A 15589-nucleotide genomic window follows, 5' to 3' on the forward strand; every position below is an offset into this window, starting at 1 on the left:
AAATCCCACCTCTCAATATGTGAAGAGAGTCTCTCAAGTCTCGACATCCGACAAATTTGGCAAGAAAAAGAAAAAACATAAGTTGAGAACATCCTATGAAAAATTATATCTTGCACTGTTGCATGCATCACTTGCATCATATGCACTTTGAAATAATACGATTGTCGCCATTACAAGTGAATGAAGTTAGAGAAATAAAATCAACTGTCAACTATAAAATTTCATTGGTAAAACATGCAACATTGCACACAAACCTCACTGTACAGAAAAATTGAGTCAAAAACCCTAATATATCAAAATGACGTGGACATGTCAATTCGCAGCCTCTAACTTTGTTCACCAAACGTAAGCACACTGGCTTACTAGATATTAAAGCAATAAAACGACTAAAAGGATAGGGTTGGTGGCAAATAGCAGCCTAATTAGCAATCAAAACCCTTCTTCTCTAATTCCAATTACATCTTCAACAATTGTGCAAAAACAAAGAGATGCAAGAAAAAAAAAAGTACAAATTTACTCCAAGTAATGGTAAAGATTCATATATCCATGAATCATGATTTCGTTGATTTTTGTTGGATTTATTCGTCAGTATTTATTTTCTTTCCATTGGGTGGAATGTATATTTGCTCAATGAAATAGGGAGCTAGGCATAATGCATATATTTATTTGTTCTCTTCATATACACATGATTTCGTTACAGGTTTTCATTAGGTTCATGACGTGACTTGATGTTACGTGAACAAGCTACAAGAACTTATTATAACCTCTCCCTCTCCATTGACACCCCATTCTTAAGGTACTTATTATTAAGACTAATATAGAGATACTTTTTTTTATCAAGATAATATAGAGATGCTAGTGTTGCAACTTTCTCTGAATTGTCAATCTCAGTGTCCTTCTTTCAAGTAAACATATATTTATTTGCATAGTTCATTATGTAATACAAATCCGAGTCCAAACGTACGTACTCTAGGGTGACCACAAATGAGTTCATATGTATTAGTTTCTTTGGCTAGAAATGAATAGATTAGTTAATTATATGCTTTTGGGCAGGCATAATCTAACAAACCGCCTTTGTATATTAGCTAGTAGTAGTAGTAGTAGTCGGTACGGGGTTAGGTATTTCTCTTGGCCTCACTTAAGCAAATGGAAAAGCTTCTGCTTCTTATTCTTTGATATAAAGCTGTTTAAATAAGTAACCGGAAAGAAAAATGTTATCCTAAATTAGGAATACTGGTGCTTCCATGCATGCATGATTAATTAGACTGGTCTAATGTGATCACCAACAACATATTCCCAAAAGTCTACATATTGCAAAGTTAAAGACTTTTTTTTTAAAGAAAAAGTTAAAGACTTGCACACAATCAAGACTGACAATTCAATTCTACCATACAAAACATTATTTTGGCGTCTGTCCACACATGGTTTGAACACTTATCCCCGAGTCATGACGTTTCTCAGCTTAGTCTTGAGTTGACTGGAAAATGTAATATGAATCTATGTGGCAACAACCATCCCACTAACTCACTAAGGAGTAGGACTTGACCAAATTTCGTAAGAGGAAACTGGATTTTGCTTCAACGATTTTCTTTCTTATATATAACGTGTGAGTCAAGCAAGACTATATGTCTATACTCTATAGCACTTTCAAACTCGACTGGAATCGGAGAAGTTTGATTCTCACGGTTGCAGATGGACATATCCGGTTGTACTTTTATAGTTTTACATGTGATGATTATAATTACATTCAAATTAACTAACTAATTAGCATGGCACTACATAATACTGTAAGTCATGAGATGCATGTGAATTATAGAGTTCGAAGATTTGAAGGAATTCTATCAGCTGAAAATTCCATCCACATTCTACAAGTTCTAAGTTCTAATCGTGATTTTACAATTCAAACTGTTCCTACTAAATAACCATAAAACGATCATCTCTCCAAAACATCCAATACATGCAAATAACTAAATTCGTTTATTGATCATCCATTTGATATACCTAGATGACTAGACAACCTAGCTTCCATATAGTACTTTCTTTCTCGTAATTAAGATTATGAAATTGTTTAATTAATTATTTGAGCCAACTTTAAAGAGTATTAGAAGAGATTAGAAGAATATTGCTAGTTTGATTGTAAGTATCAGCATGAATAATTAATTAAGTACTAGCCAGCGTTGAAACTCGACTGACTTCAAATGTTAAATATGAAATTATTAACAACTATTGCCATTTAGTATTTTTATGTAAGAACTAACAACCTAGATACCTAATAGTTGTTGATGCATCATGCATGCATGCGTACGCGTATTTCATATTTTCCAGCCACCAACCGGCAAGTTTGAAGGGATTGGTCCAGTTCTGTGGGTAACCTCAATTTCCCTGTGTTACTTGCCAGTCCACTCAAGAGATAACTTATCTATCTCTGAAAATCTTTGATGTTGGAGTCAAATTTGAAGTCGTTCATTTTTTTTCCCGGAGAGTTTCATTTTTCCTTTTAGACATATTTTGCCACGTACGGATCCAGTTCAAATCGCCATGTTCCACATACGAAATTTGCAAATTGCAAGTGAACAGACAAACCAGTTTTTTTAGTAGACAAATTTAATTTATAGAATCTTGTCTTCAGTATAATTAGTTGACAAACTTCTATGCATGTGTAAACAATTAATTGGAAATTTGGACCATTCGTCTTCAGTGGAACTAAGACAGCCGATTTATAATTTATTTTCTATTTTTATTTTTATACTCTATTATATACTCCTGGAGTATATTGGAGCTACCGGAAATTGTAATAATTTCCTGGAGATAAGCCGAGTTGTATATGATTGCTTTAGTTATTCTATTATTTGTATTTCAATCAATTACAATTCGATCATGTTTACTATAAAACTAATAGTGTTGCGCGCCTTTTCCTAGTTGTAGTTTTATCGGTGATATGTGGTTCTGGGAGACCCGGCCATGCAATCATTCATAATGTTCCCGTAAGGAATCATAGTGATTCTTTATATGTAGATCGAGGAACATGTAATAGCTAGACCCCCTCCCGGCATATGCAAACAAACCACTAAGGCACCAACACAAATTAATCACATCACCATTTCGTAAGATATGAGTTGCACATTAGCAAATAGCAAATTCCCAGACTAGGGGTACGTATGACTTAGATGTTGCATGTATAGACTTCCTACATGTTCCCCATTGCACCATTGTCAAGATCTAAAACCGAAGAAACATGAAAATTGAGGCATGTGAACAAAATTAATTTCTAATCCAATTTTTCATCTTCAGTTAACACTTACATAGTTAACAGATTGAATTTTAGCTAACCCTAGTCACACATTATGGATTAATTCCTTTTCAAGAAATTATCATATATACCCGCCACAAATCCCACGTGACGTACCCCTTAATGTTATTGATTTATTTTTTATTGTGATTGTTTTTACTTGATTCTTATATGTAAATAAACTTTTGTTATTTTCACCGTGTAGAGATTAATTATATCATATCGTAATATAATTAGCTGTGTACACCATATAATAATGTCACGTGGTGTGACGGGCACACGTAATAATTCTCTTCCTTTCTTTTGCAGAATAAAAGAGGTAACCTTTTTCCTGAATCACGACCCAAACCAATGTGAAAACGGAGCCGGTTGAGCAGTGGAACTGTGGAGCCTGACTAATGACATTCGGATATAATTCTTTGTGGTTTTATTGGAGGAGATATGATCTCTCAGTCTTATTATCAATATTCATATCTGCTTGTGTAGGTCTCACTATTCTCTAAAACTATTTCAGTCAGTGTAGAATTGAATTAATACGATGAAGTGGTACGTTCGTCTTGGCTATCTTGATCAGTGGCGGATCTTGAAACCAAATTATGCAGGGGCCGAAAATCTCGGAGGGGCCAATTTAGTATGAAATTTTGAATTAAATACTAATTTTACAAAATCATATCATATTTAGAAGCAAGTTATACCATAATTACATACAATTATATCATAATTTTAGTAACTATACCTTAATTAAGTGCAATTATATTATATTTATTAACAAATATACCATAATTAGGTGTAATTATACTACAATTAAAATGGAGATTTTGACTTGCCGCAGGGACCATGGCCCCCTCCCGCCCCTTAAAGGATCCGCCACTAATCTTGATATATATACCCTGATATCCTAGTTTACAACTATTTGAACGTACAAAAATAATTAAATTGATTTTACGATATTGAGAATAAAGTTACAACAATAATTTTGTATATCACAAATACTTTATCAATTTATCTCATCCACAATCATTTGCTCATAAACTTATAAAATATCGTATGTAAAATAACTACAACTAACATAACTAAAATTACTCAAACAATCACTCTATTTTTGGTGATGATGCAAGTCGATATTTGGACATGTGGTCTTTATATAGTAAAACAATGACTGCCCGACCAAGAATTGACCAGCCAAACATCACTCTATTTACTACAAATCCAACAATTTATTGTCCAATATGTAAATAAAGGTGCTATCAAGGACTAAAATATTGGGGATATTATCGCGATATCTGAACTATGAAAACTTTCCTCACATACCAAGTAAATATCACACGATATTTAGGAAATTTCGTCGAAATTCTCACAATATTCTCGATATTTTTCCAATAAATTGCCTTAAACTCATCTCAAATGTTGAAAATTGAACTTTCCTCACATACCAAGTAAATATCACACGATATTTAGGAAATTTCGTCGAAATTCTCACAATATTCTCGATATTTTGCCAATAAATTGCCTTAAACTCATCTCAAATGTTGAAAATTGAGATAAAATATTGGCGCTGGTGGAGTGAATCGAACCTTGCACTCCCAAGATGTATCAAATCATCCCGACCATCCCCATTGGAATGGGTTTTGTGTTATATTTGTACATAATTATATATAAGTGTTTTCTAATAATTTCAAAATATTTTAATTAGTTTGATAGAAACTTTTACAAAAATCGATATTTCCGATATTTCTTTCGAAATATCTATTTTTCAGAAAGTCGATATTTCTAATTTCCCCGATATTTTAGTCTTTGGGTGCTATATACATCGAAATATCGTAGAATATTCAAGGAAAAGAAAAAAGGAAATTGTTTCTCTAAGTTCTCTCACCAATCCCCACCAACCACTTTCCCAGTCTTGTTCACACGGTCAGCTACTTAATTCATACTTAACCATTATTATATGTAAATCCAAGGGTTGATATTAAAATAACTCAATTTTAAAAAGATTCACCTCACTCTTAGATTTACATCCAATAATAATTGAACATAAATCTCAAGATCAGCTACTAGCCCATGCGAATGAAATTGACCACTTCCCCGTGTCGTTTCTTACTCTTGGACCAAGCAACAAAGCAACCAAAGAAGGTCAAGTTAAGGGGGTCTACAGGTCTAGACATCCACCTCGGACAGCCACGTAGCAACTCAACCCACCGCTGGATCAGTTGACGATCTCACGGCCACATTTAATTTTCAACCAACCCTCGTGTTGCTCTCTGCCACCCCTTATGCTCACCTACCAAATACCACTCCACTCTTTCCTTCCCCGTCATAACGTCTCCGTTACCACCTCCCTCCATACATCTATTTAAGCACCCACCTCTCCTCCCTCCATTTCCTCAGAAGAACACCCCATTACTCCTAATTAAGCCTTTTTCTCTCCTCTCTCTCTCTCTCTCTCTCTCTCCTTAAATCCCGTTTCTGCATTCACTTCTGGGATATACTCTTACAGAAATGGAGACCGTGACCCAGAATGGAGTCAATGGACACCACCAGAATGGGTACCAAAACGGCTCCATGGACGCTCTCTGCGTCAAAACAGAGTCCCTCAAAGCCGAGCAGTACGCTGTTTCGGTCGACCCGCTTAACTGGGGAGCGGCCGCGGAGGCCATGACAGGCAGCCACCTCGATGAAGTTAAGCGAATGGTGGCCGAGTACAGGAAGCCGGTTGTGAAGCTCGGTGGAGAAACCCTGACTATTTCTCAGGTGGCTGCCATAGCCAACCATGACTCTGGTGTCAAGGTTGAGCTGGCTGAGTCTGCCAGGGCTGGCGTGAAGGCCAGTAGTGACTGGGTGATGGACTCCATGAACAAAGGAACAGACAGCTACGGTGTCACCACCGGCTTCGGTGCCACCTCCCACAGGCGAACCAAACAGGGCGCTGCTCTTCAGAAAGAGCTAATTAGGTAAGTTACCGTTTGCATATTTTTCAGGGGAGTTACCCTTTTTGAAAAGGATTGTTTCCTCTTGTCTAACTCTTTTTGAACATGTTACGTCGTCACACCATTATTTAGTTTCTAAAACTATATAAAACGTCAACATCATGTATTTATTTATATCAAAAGAGAATTAAAAAAATCATGGTATAGCAAATGTAACTTACAGGTCATTAAAAAAATGTAACAATCAAACTGTAAATGTAACTTAATTTGCATTATTGACTCAATCAACTGTTGAAAATTCTTCGTTTTTGTTTTGAGAAAGGAAAATTATTTGATTGAAATAACCTAATGATAGATAATAACCCATTAGTGAGTTGATCAAGTCCAGACTTGCATAGGAATAGCTTTACGAAAAGAAAGCTTGATTCTGGGGTTTTTGTCACCAACTTAACTAGATATTTCTTTGTGATAGAAAAACCAAGTTGGATCGCTAAGGATGTCAAATGACTTGGTAACACACATATGTCTTGAGTAGTAGTAGTTGAAGGTTCAAGAAACTGCCAAGTATATTACTCTGATCACCTGGGATAACCAAATCCCACCTAATTAATTGATTTTCATATCAGATCTGAGTTTCTAGTTAATTACACTGGTCCATTTGGATTTCACAAATATTAATTGTTATCAATTTAGGTGGAATCCTATTCATTAATGCATTTGGTTTTTGATATATTCTTTTCTTGATGCACTTTGCTGTGAACTAATTAAACATTTTTGTCTCTTGGTCCAGATTCTTGAACGCTGGGGTATTTGGCAGTGGAACAGAGTCTCACACTCTGCCTCACCCTGCAACAAGGGCTGCCATGCTCGTTAGAATCAACACTCTCCTGCAGGGCTACTCCGGCATAAGATTCGAAATCTTAGAAGCCATCACCAAGTTTCTCAACCACAACATCACTCCCTGCTTGCCTCTCCGCGGCACCATCACCGCCTCTGGAGACCTTGTGCCGCTGTCCTACATCGCCGGACTACTAACCGGCCGCCCCAACTCCAAGGCGGTCGGGCCGAAAGGCGAGACGCTCAATGCCGCTCAGGCTTTCGAACAAGTCGGTATCAGCTCAGGGTTTTTCGAGTTGCAGCCTAAAGAAGGACTTGCTCTTGTTAATGGTACTGCTGTTGGCTCTGGCTTGGCCTCCACGGTTCTTTTTGAGGCCAACATTTTGGCCTTGCTTGCCGAAATCTTGTCTGCTGTCTTCGCTGAAGTAATGCAGGGGAAGCCTGAGTTTACCGATCACTTGACTCACAAGTTAAAGCACCACCCTGGTCAAATTGAGGCTGCTGCAATTATGGAATACATTTTGGATGGCAGTGATTACGTTAAAGCTGCTAAGAAGCTACATGAGCAGGATCCTCTACAGAAGCCTAAACAAGATCGCTACGCTCTCCGAACCTCACCACAGTGGCTTGGTCCACAAATTGAAGTGATCCGGTTTTCGACTAAATCTATCGAGAGGGAGATTAATTCTGTTAATGACAACCCTTTGATTGATGTTTCAAGGAACAAGGCACTGCATGGTGGCAACTTCCAGGGAACCCCAATTGGAGTGTCCATGGATAACACCCGTTTGGCTATTGCATCCATTGGGAAGCTCATGTTTGCTCAATTTTCAGAACTCGTCAATGACTTTTACAACAATGGCTTGCCATCCAATTTGTCCGGTGGAAGGAACCCGAGTTTGGATTACGGCTTTAAGGGTGCTGAGATTGCCATGGCATCTTATTGTTCCGAGCTTCAGTTCCTCGCAAATCCAGTGACCAACCATGTCCAGAGTGCTGAGCAGCACAACCAGGATGTAAACTCTTTGGGGCTCATTTCGTCACGAAAAACCGCAGAAGCTATTGACATACTGAAGCTCATGTCTTCCACTTTTATGGTTGCACTTTGCCAAGCCATTGACTTGAGGCATTTGGAGGAGAACTTGAAGAGCACGGTTAAGAACACTGTGAGTCAATTAGCCAAGAGGCTTTTAACTACCGGGGTTAACGGAGAGCTCCACCCTTCGAGATTCTGCGAGAAAGATTTGCTTATGGTTGTCGAAAGGGAGTACCTTTTCGCCTACATTGACGATCCTTGCAGCGCTACATATCCCTTGATGCAAAGGCTAAGGCAAGTGCTTGTTGAACACGCCTTGACAAATGGTGAGAATGAGAAGAATGCAAACACTTCAATATTCCAAAAGATTTCGGCATTTGAGGAAGAGCTGAAGACCATTTTGCCTAAAGAGGTTGAGAGCGCTAGGGCTGCATACGAGAGCGGGAAGGCTGCGATTCCAAATAGAATCATGCAATGCAGGTCTTATCCTTTGTACAAATTTGTGAGGGAAGAGTTGGGGGGAGAGTTCCTGACTGGCGAAAAGGTCAGATCACCGGGGGAGGAGTGTGACAAGGTGTTCACAGCTATATGCCAGGGGAAGATCATTGATCCAATTCTTGATTGCCTCAGCGGTTGGAATGGTGAACCTCTTCCGATCTGTTAGCCTTTCGCTGCCCGATTCTAATGACGTGAGCCATTCTATACCACTTCTTCTGTCTCCATAGTCTTGAGTTTGATGAGGATTGCTAGCTTTAATCGTGTGACTATAATACCTAATAAAATGTAAAACCATCTATTTATTTGAATAGTTCTTTCACACTTGCCCCTTCTTTGTGAATTAGTAACTACTGTAGTGTCCAAAGTCCAAACAGACCAAGGCTTCTGTTTCATTTCACAGATCTCTGACCCTCATAAAGGGCATCCATTATCTTCATTCTTCAGAGTTCTGACAGAGATCATCGATCTTCTTGATATCAATAGGCTATTGATACAGTGCTAGAAAGGTAATGGATTGGTTCAATCCAAAAGAACAAGCACTAGTTCTAAAACCTGGCTACAAATACAAGGTGAAAAGCTTCCAATGGGAAACAAACTACAGTGACCGAAAGAGCAATCATAAAGAGGAAAATCCCATATCAGAGTCTGCACCATATTTACACATGGGTAATCTGCAAACATATTTAAGACCATGATTGAGAGGGACCATTTGAATCGACTTCCACTAGTAAAATGAATAATGCCCTTTCCTCTGAGCATGCCAACTTGAGAGTTGAGACCTCAAACAAAGGGAAAAGCTAGAAATTTAGGCTGCCGAATTCTCAAACACAATTTGGTAGGATTTGAAAGAAATATATGGACAATAATATATATGCCTGGTTGTGCCACAGTGACAATGTAGTGGACGTTCAGACCAAAAATGTAGTGGAACTTTGCAGTGCACTTGATACTGTTCAACTGCTCAGGTCTTGTCATCTTCAAATACATCCTGAGAAGTGAGAACCAATTTCCTACTAGTAATGTATTCGTACAAATTAAAAGGAACCGACCTATCAAGCATCAAATTATATTATTGGAAGTCATGAGTATATTATTGGAAGTCACAACCTATCCATAAGTTTTCCTATCACAAATGTGCGATACGCAAGTATTTTCGAGCATCTCCAACGGTGGAGTCAAAATCCATAATTATATTAGATTTTAGCTCCTCCACTGTGGCAGTGTCATATTACTATATATTCACCACATCTTCAACTCATTAGCAAGCAGTGTTTTAAAAAGCGGCCGCGGTAGTTCACGTTGGAGACATGAAAAATCGGAGAACCTAGGCGGAATAGACTTTAAGCGGCTTCTAAGTGGTCCTAATTAAATAAGCCGAGTCTCATATCCTCATCGGACTTCTCAGCTGGCTCTTCCTTTGCCTCCTCCTTAGCAGCTGCAGCAGGGAAGGCACTCAAGGCTGCACCTTTAGTGGCTCATTAGAGTTTAAAGCCAGACTCAAATGTTGTGATCAATGCATGTCCACACCAGGGCCAGTCCTAACATTTTGGAGGCTTGAGGGCCGGTGTAACTCTTGCCCTGATTGCTATACATCATTCTACAGGGTTTGTTACCACGTACAAAAGGGTCTGCTACCACGTACTTACAAGTACGTGCATCATGAAACTCGGTATCGATTGATCAGCCTCTGCTCAAGTCTCCAAATTATACCTGAAAATAGTACTGAAATATCAATGCCGCACTTGCAACCAAATTCTTGGTTTTAATTTAAGGACGAGTCTTGTTCTTGGTTGCAGGAAGACAGACAAGTGTGTGGAACTGATAAAACTGATTCATATATATCATGTACAAACCAGACATAGCCCTTAATGTTCACATGCCTTCCTGCAATGTGAAGTAGACAGCAGTCCAGAATTAATTGATTAATTTCCACATGCATTGTTGGGTTTGGAAATGGTGGTGATCGATTAAAATTTTGCAACCAAAGGCAAAGTGAAGAAAGCAATTGCCGCTATTCCATATATGTTGAAGGATCGATCGACAGGTATTTCAGAAACCCAATGACCAAACGAATTTCAGATAGAGTTGCTGGAAGCTAACTAGCTAAGAAATCAAACCATCCAAAAATCGATTTTTGGAGATAGACAAAATTACATGTTAGGTTAATAATAACATTTAAGTCCAAAATGAAAACTAAACAAGAGAAGCATTGCAAAAGACCAAGTTTTTTTAAACTTAAAATTTCTAACAGAAAGTTAGCGATTACAATCGTTTAAGATGACATCTCTTATCATGACGGGAGTAATCTCAAACCAATTATGACTCTCACCAGAAGCTAGAGCATGTTTAGCAAGGATGTCAACAACTTTATCATTAGATTCGCGCCGAGCATGAATCACCCTAAAGTTTGGATGTCTATTCATAATCTCCTTCACTTCGTTAAGGAGTTCGTTTTGTTAGAAGTAGTTCTTGATCATTTACCTAACGTAAAGGCTCTTCTAGCTCTTACTAATTAATTAACCTTCATGTCATTGCCCGTTACTCTACGTCATATTCATACTTTTGGACCGCACAGGTAACAGAATGTACCTTAATTATCACATTGCACTTGTTACAAATGTTAAGATTGAAACCAGAATTCAGTCCCGGAAAATTCGATAAAATTTATCTGTATGGCCATGCACATTGCAAGTCGGCAACCATACTCATTAGTGAAAATTCGGTAGGTTCGTAGCCACATGCGTTCGGTTTCTGTAGATTTGGACCACGGGCAAAGAAAATGTATAGTAATTAATTGGCTCTATCTACGTTGATGGATACTTGTGGACCAAGGTAGGTTACTAGGTTGTGAGTACGTCGTTGAAGTGGTATGTATCTTTGTACGTCGTTAGGGTATGTATTCAAAATTTCTCATCTTTAAAACATTTATAATTTTTTTTAATTTTTCTTATATAAAGGCACCATCTCTTATAATTTTTGTCAAAATTACAAAAAATAAGTTGAATGTACACGAAATACATGTTACATGCACGTTAAATGACTTGCTAGATTGTAAGTTGAATCCAAAAATTCAAACAATATTCAATGTACATAGTAAATGTGCCTAAATAGAGAGCATGCATTTCATTTGGAGTTCAGGACATCCAGACGAAATAAATTTAGGATTGTTTTGACTGATGAACTTTTACTCGGTCATTTTAGTTAAGGGTCATCATTTGGCATGCGGGCCGAAAAGCCCGTGGACGTCCTGGAGCTCGATGGGCCAAGGCCCGGTCCGGTTAAAGCTCGGCCTTATGGGCATAAGAATGGGTAAAGGCCGAGGGTTCAAAGCTTCAACTCGGTCCGTTGGAGCTCATAAGGCCAAAACTTTGTCCGGCCTAAAACCCATTCATTTTTTAAATTAATAATTTTATATGTATTTATTTGTTGTATATGTTAATTAGTTAAATTATTTAGTTATATTTCTTATTTGTGTACTATATTTAGTTCAATAATTACCATATCCTATTTTTTCTTCTTAATAAATATACATTACACATAATTATAATAGGCCCGGCCCGGAAAAACTCATAAGGCTCAAGCTCATGGGTAGCCCGTGGGTATTGATTTTATTAGAAAGTCCACTCGAATGCGGACATTTTTCGATATTTTATGGTATAGGTTGAAGCATCGACGAATTGGTCACACGTCGCTTTGCCATACACAAAGAATGTTGCATTTGTTAAGTTATTAGTCATGAATTATGATCATCAAACTTAGGGCTCATCACCCTTACCATCCTATCAAATCTATTAGATTGGATAACGTTGAAGAATTCACCTCCAAGGCCTTTGATGATTATTGCATGTCTACTGGGATTGTCGTTGAACATCTTGTTCCTCATGTTCATTCACCAAAACGGTCTAGCAGAGGCTCGGACTTGGTTATGTAGGGATGTTTCATGTAGGGATAAATAGGGATGTTTCATGTAGCAACACTTATTCATTTCAGACCCTTAGTTAACCGTGCGTTTAATGCGTACCAGATGGTTCCTAGATACGGTCCCAACATTCTTCCCATTAAAGCCTATTTGGTGTTGTTTATGTGTCTCAATTTTAGTATCTCAATGGGTCTACTTGAGACGATTAAGTATTTTTATTGGTTATGAATCACCGACATTGGTCTGATATTTCCAATCTACAACCGTTGATCTCTTTTCCGGTCACTTTGATGAGACATATTTCTCGTCGTTATAGGGAGATATGGAATGCTCTCATTCTGGTTTTAACGCCAGGAATTGACGTGGTGTGTCATTATGTCTCATTAAGATCCCGCATTGCTCTAAGTGAGTAAGAAGTGCAACGCATTATCGACCTCCAGAAATTCAAAGATTCGATGCTCAATGACTTTACCGATATTGTGAAAGTGACGAGATTACACATAATACTGTGATGTGCCGGTAAAGTTGGAACTCTCAAAATATGAGAGAATTTCATATAACCTGGTCCTAACACTATTGGCACCATCCCTGACAATGTGAATGAAGTCGGCGATGACACCATTGTACGATGTGGTGTTGTCACCGCCCGTGGTATTGCACCACAAAATAAGGGTGGAAAACGCCAAGATGGACTAATAAGGGTCATAGCTTCAATCTTGACTCATACCTAGAAAAGGGGGAGACCATCAAATTTTGTGGAATAAAAAGTAGAAAGAAGCGAGGTGCAAAAACACAAATATTATGCCCATCATCAAGAGATATTCTCTGAACATGTTTATCAATTAAGTTTTTGTGAAACGCTACAGACTTTTTTTGTTGATGTCAGAATAAAAATAAATCTCTCAATTAATTGTATAAGTGCGCGCATTTGTTAATGGATTGATCTCCTATGATTGATGATGTATTTTCTTATGCTCTTATTATGTTGTTAAGTGTCAACGACAAGCAGCTTAACCGGAGTGGAAAGAATCAATACAAGTTGAATTAGACTTGTTATGTTAGTCTTTATCCGTAAGTGTAATGAGAATGATGATGTCATGCGATATTTGCAAGACCAATAATGTAAAAAATTGTCTCATTATCCTAGTATTGACTATGATGAGTTATATTATCTCGTTATGGACATAATTGATTTCCCCTACTTGATCAATAGTAGTGTCCATAGAAACTGATCAACAACATATGATAGTGGTCATAGCATATCTGTAAAAGGATTTTGATACAAACATGAAAGTGCCCGAGAGACCTTAATTGCTCAATTAAGAGCTTCCAGACCACTGAGAGCTTATGTAGTCAGATAGTGATGGAGTATAATCGATTACAAGAATTCATACTCATAAGTTTTCATATGAAAGTTAATTTTGAATTATCTATTCTGTCTAAGTAAAGATAATGAAGAGATTCAATGAGCTATAGATTCATATATGTAAGTGTTGTTTGTTTTTATTATGATGTGATTAACTATGTGCCTATGCATCGTCATTAGACTTGAATTGTTCCATTAACATGAGTTTAGTTCTACACTTAGAGAATCAATACATTCCTCCCCACACCAATGCCGCCAGCAGCTCATACACACTAGTGTATGCATTGGTGTCACTGTTGATATTGATAGCGTAGATGATAGATATGATTCCGTCTTGGACAAAAATCAGTTATTTATTCGTCCATTCTCTCATTATTTTGTGAAAAATACATTGAATGTAATAAATCAGAATATGTTCAGTTATCAACTTCAACGGGACTTACAAAACAACTTACTCTATGAAAAATGGTGAATTTAGTACCGTTAGAAAGGTCTATGTGTCTACTTTCCAGGAACACCACCCATTTGATTATATTTATCGAATTAAGTGAGTTATGACCGTTTTAACAAAGTATGACATTTTTGTCCGGAAATTTGCAAGTCAGTCAACTTCAACAAAGCTTTGTGAATAGCTCCGGTCGAATTAGGTTGTGAGCTTTATGTCAATGGTCACGGGTGTTTATTTTTCAAAATATTTTACAGTTCACTAATACATATTATGACGAAGAAGTTATGGCCGTCTAAGTGCGTGAATGTCATTCTACCCGAGAATCTGATTTTTATTGCAAATTCTTATTTTGAGTTGTTATCCAATCTTCTTCCTTCAGATCTCAGTTTGGTTATGTATAGCATGTATGATCTAAGGATTTATGGCGAGATTAGGCCTCATCATTTAGCCCGCGGATCCGAGAAGCCCGCAGAAGCCCGCAAGCCCAATATGCTTTTACCCAGCTCGCGAGAAAGCCCGCCAAAAAAAGCCTGCTTCCGTGGGTAGAGGGCCGGATTTAGATTAGAGGTGTAAAACCCAGCCCGGCCCGCAAGGCCCGATCCGTAAAAACCCGCCAAATAAGAAAATATTATGCATACATATTTTATTAGGTGTAGAATAAAACTATCGCATTATGAAGCAACTATATGAAAGAAACTTCTCGGGATCAATCGACACCAGTCGATATCATCGGTATATATATTTAGTGACTCTGTAAAAATTTCATCCAATTCGAACCTCATTTGACCGTCGAAATTTCTGGTAAACCGAAAACAACACTAATATGTCATAAGGGAAGACCCATTACCAAAATGTGAACACCAAAATCCGTTTGCATATATGAAATCACCTAATGTTTATCACCGATTGTATGAGGTCGCACCAAGGAAACCCATTTGGCAAATCCCCGGTCAATGAGGATTTTAATACGTCAAAACGCCATTTTGTTATTGACCGTAGGTACGGACGGTCAAACAATATCCAAAATGGACGAAATTTTTACGGTCTCTAAATATATATAATGATCACATCTGCTGGTCGATCGACCATATTTCGAACTAGAGTTATCAATCGCCGAAGTGTCCACTAATATATCATAACCTTTATATTAGGTTTATAATAAAATTATCGCATTATGAAATGATTATATGAAGGAAACTTCTCAGGATCGATCGACACCAGCCGATGTGATCAGTATATATATTTAGTGACCCTGTAAAAATTTCATCCAAT

At 37.7% G+C, this 15589-nt stretch overlaps 1 protein-coding gene across 1 annotated transcript; it reads left to right on the forward strand.

Annotated features, from left to right (window-relative positions):
- The first annotated feature begins 5695 nt into the window (after positions 1-5695).
- Positions 5696-8911, forward strand: LOC126798359 (phenylalanine ammonia-lyase 1). The gene is made up of 2 exons (XM_050525307.1): positions 5696-6237; positions 7004-8911. The coding sequence occupies exons 1-2, from the start codon at positions 5786-5788 to the stop codon at positions 8748-8750; spliced, it is 2199 nt and encodes a 732-aa protein (XP_050381264.1). The 5' UTR covers positions 5696-5785; the 3' UTR covers positions 8751-8911.
- The last annotated feature ends 6678 nt before the right edge of the window (positions 8912-15589 follow it).

The sequence above is a fragment of the Argentina anserina genome, chromosome 6 (assembly GCF_933775445.1).
Source record: "Argentina anserina chromosome 6, drPotAnse1.1, whole genome shotgun sequence".
Classification (NCBI taxonomy): domain Eukaryota; kingdom Viridiplantae; phylum Streptophyta; class Magnoliopsida; order Rosales; family Rosaceae; genus Argentina; species Argentina anserina.

Bases quoted from the DNA above. Each gene is read 5' to 3' on its own strand.
- LOC126798359 (XM_050525307.1), top strand. From the start codon at position 5,786: ATGGAGACCGTGACCCAGAATGGAGTCAATGGACACCACCAGAATGGG. The intron at 6,238-7,003 runs GTAAGTTACCGT...CTCTTGGTCCAG, and splicing joins CTTCAGAAAGAGCTAATTAG to ATTCTTGAACGCTGGGGTAT.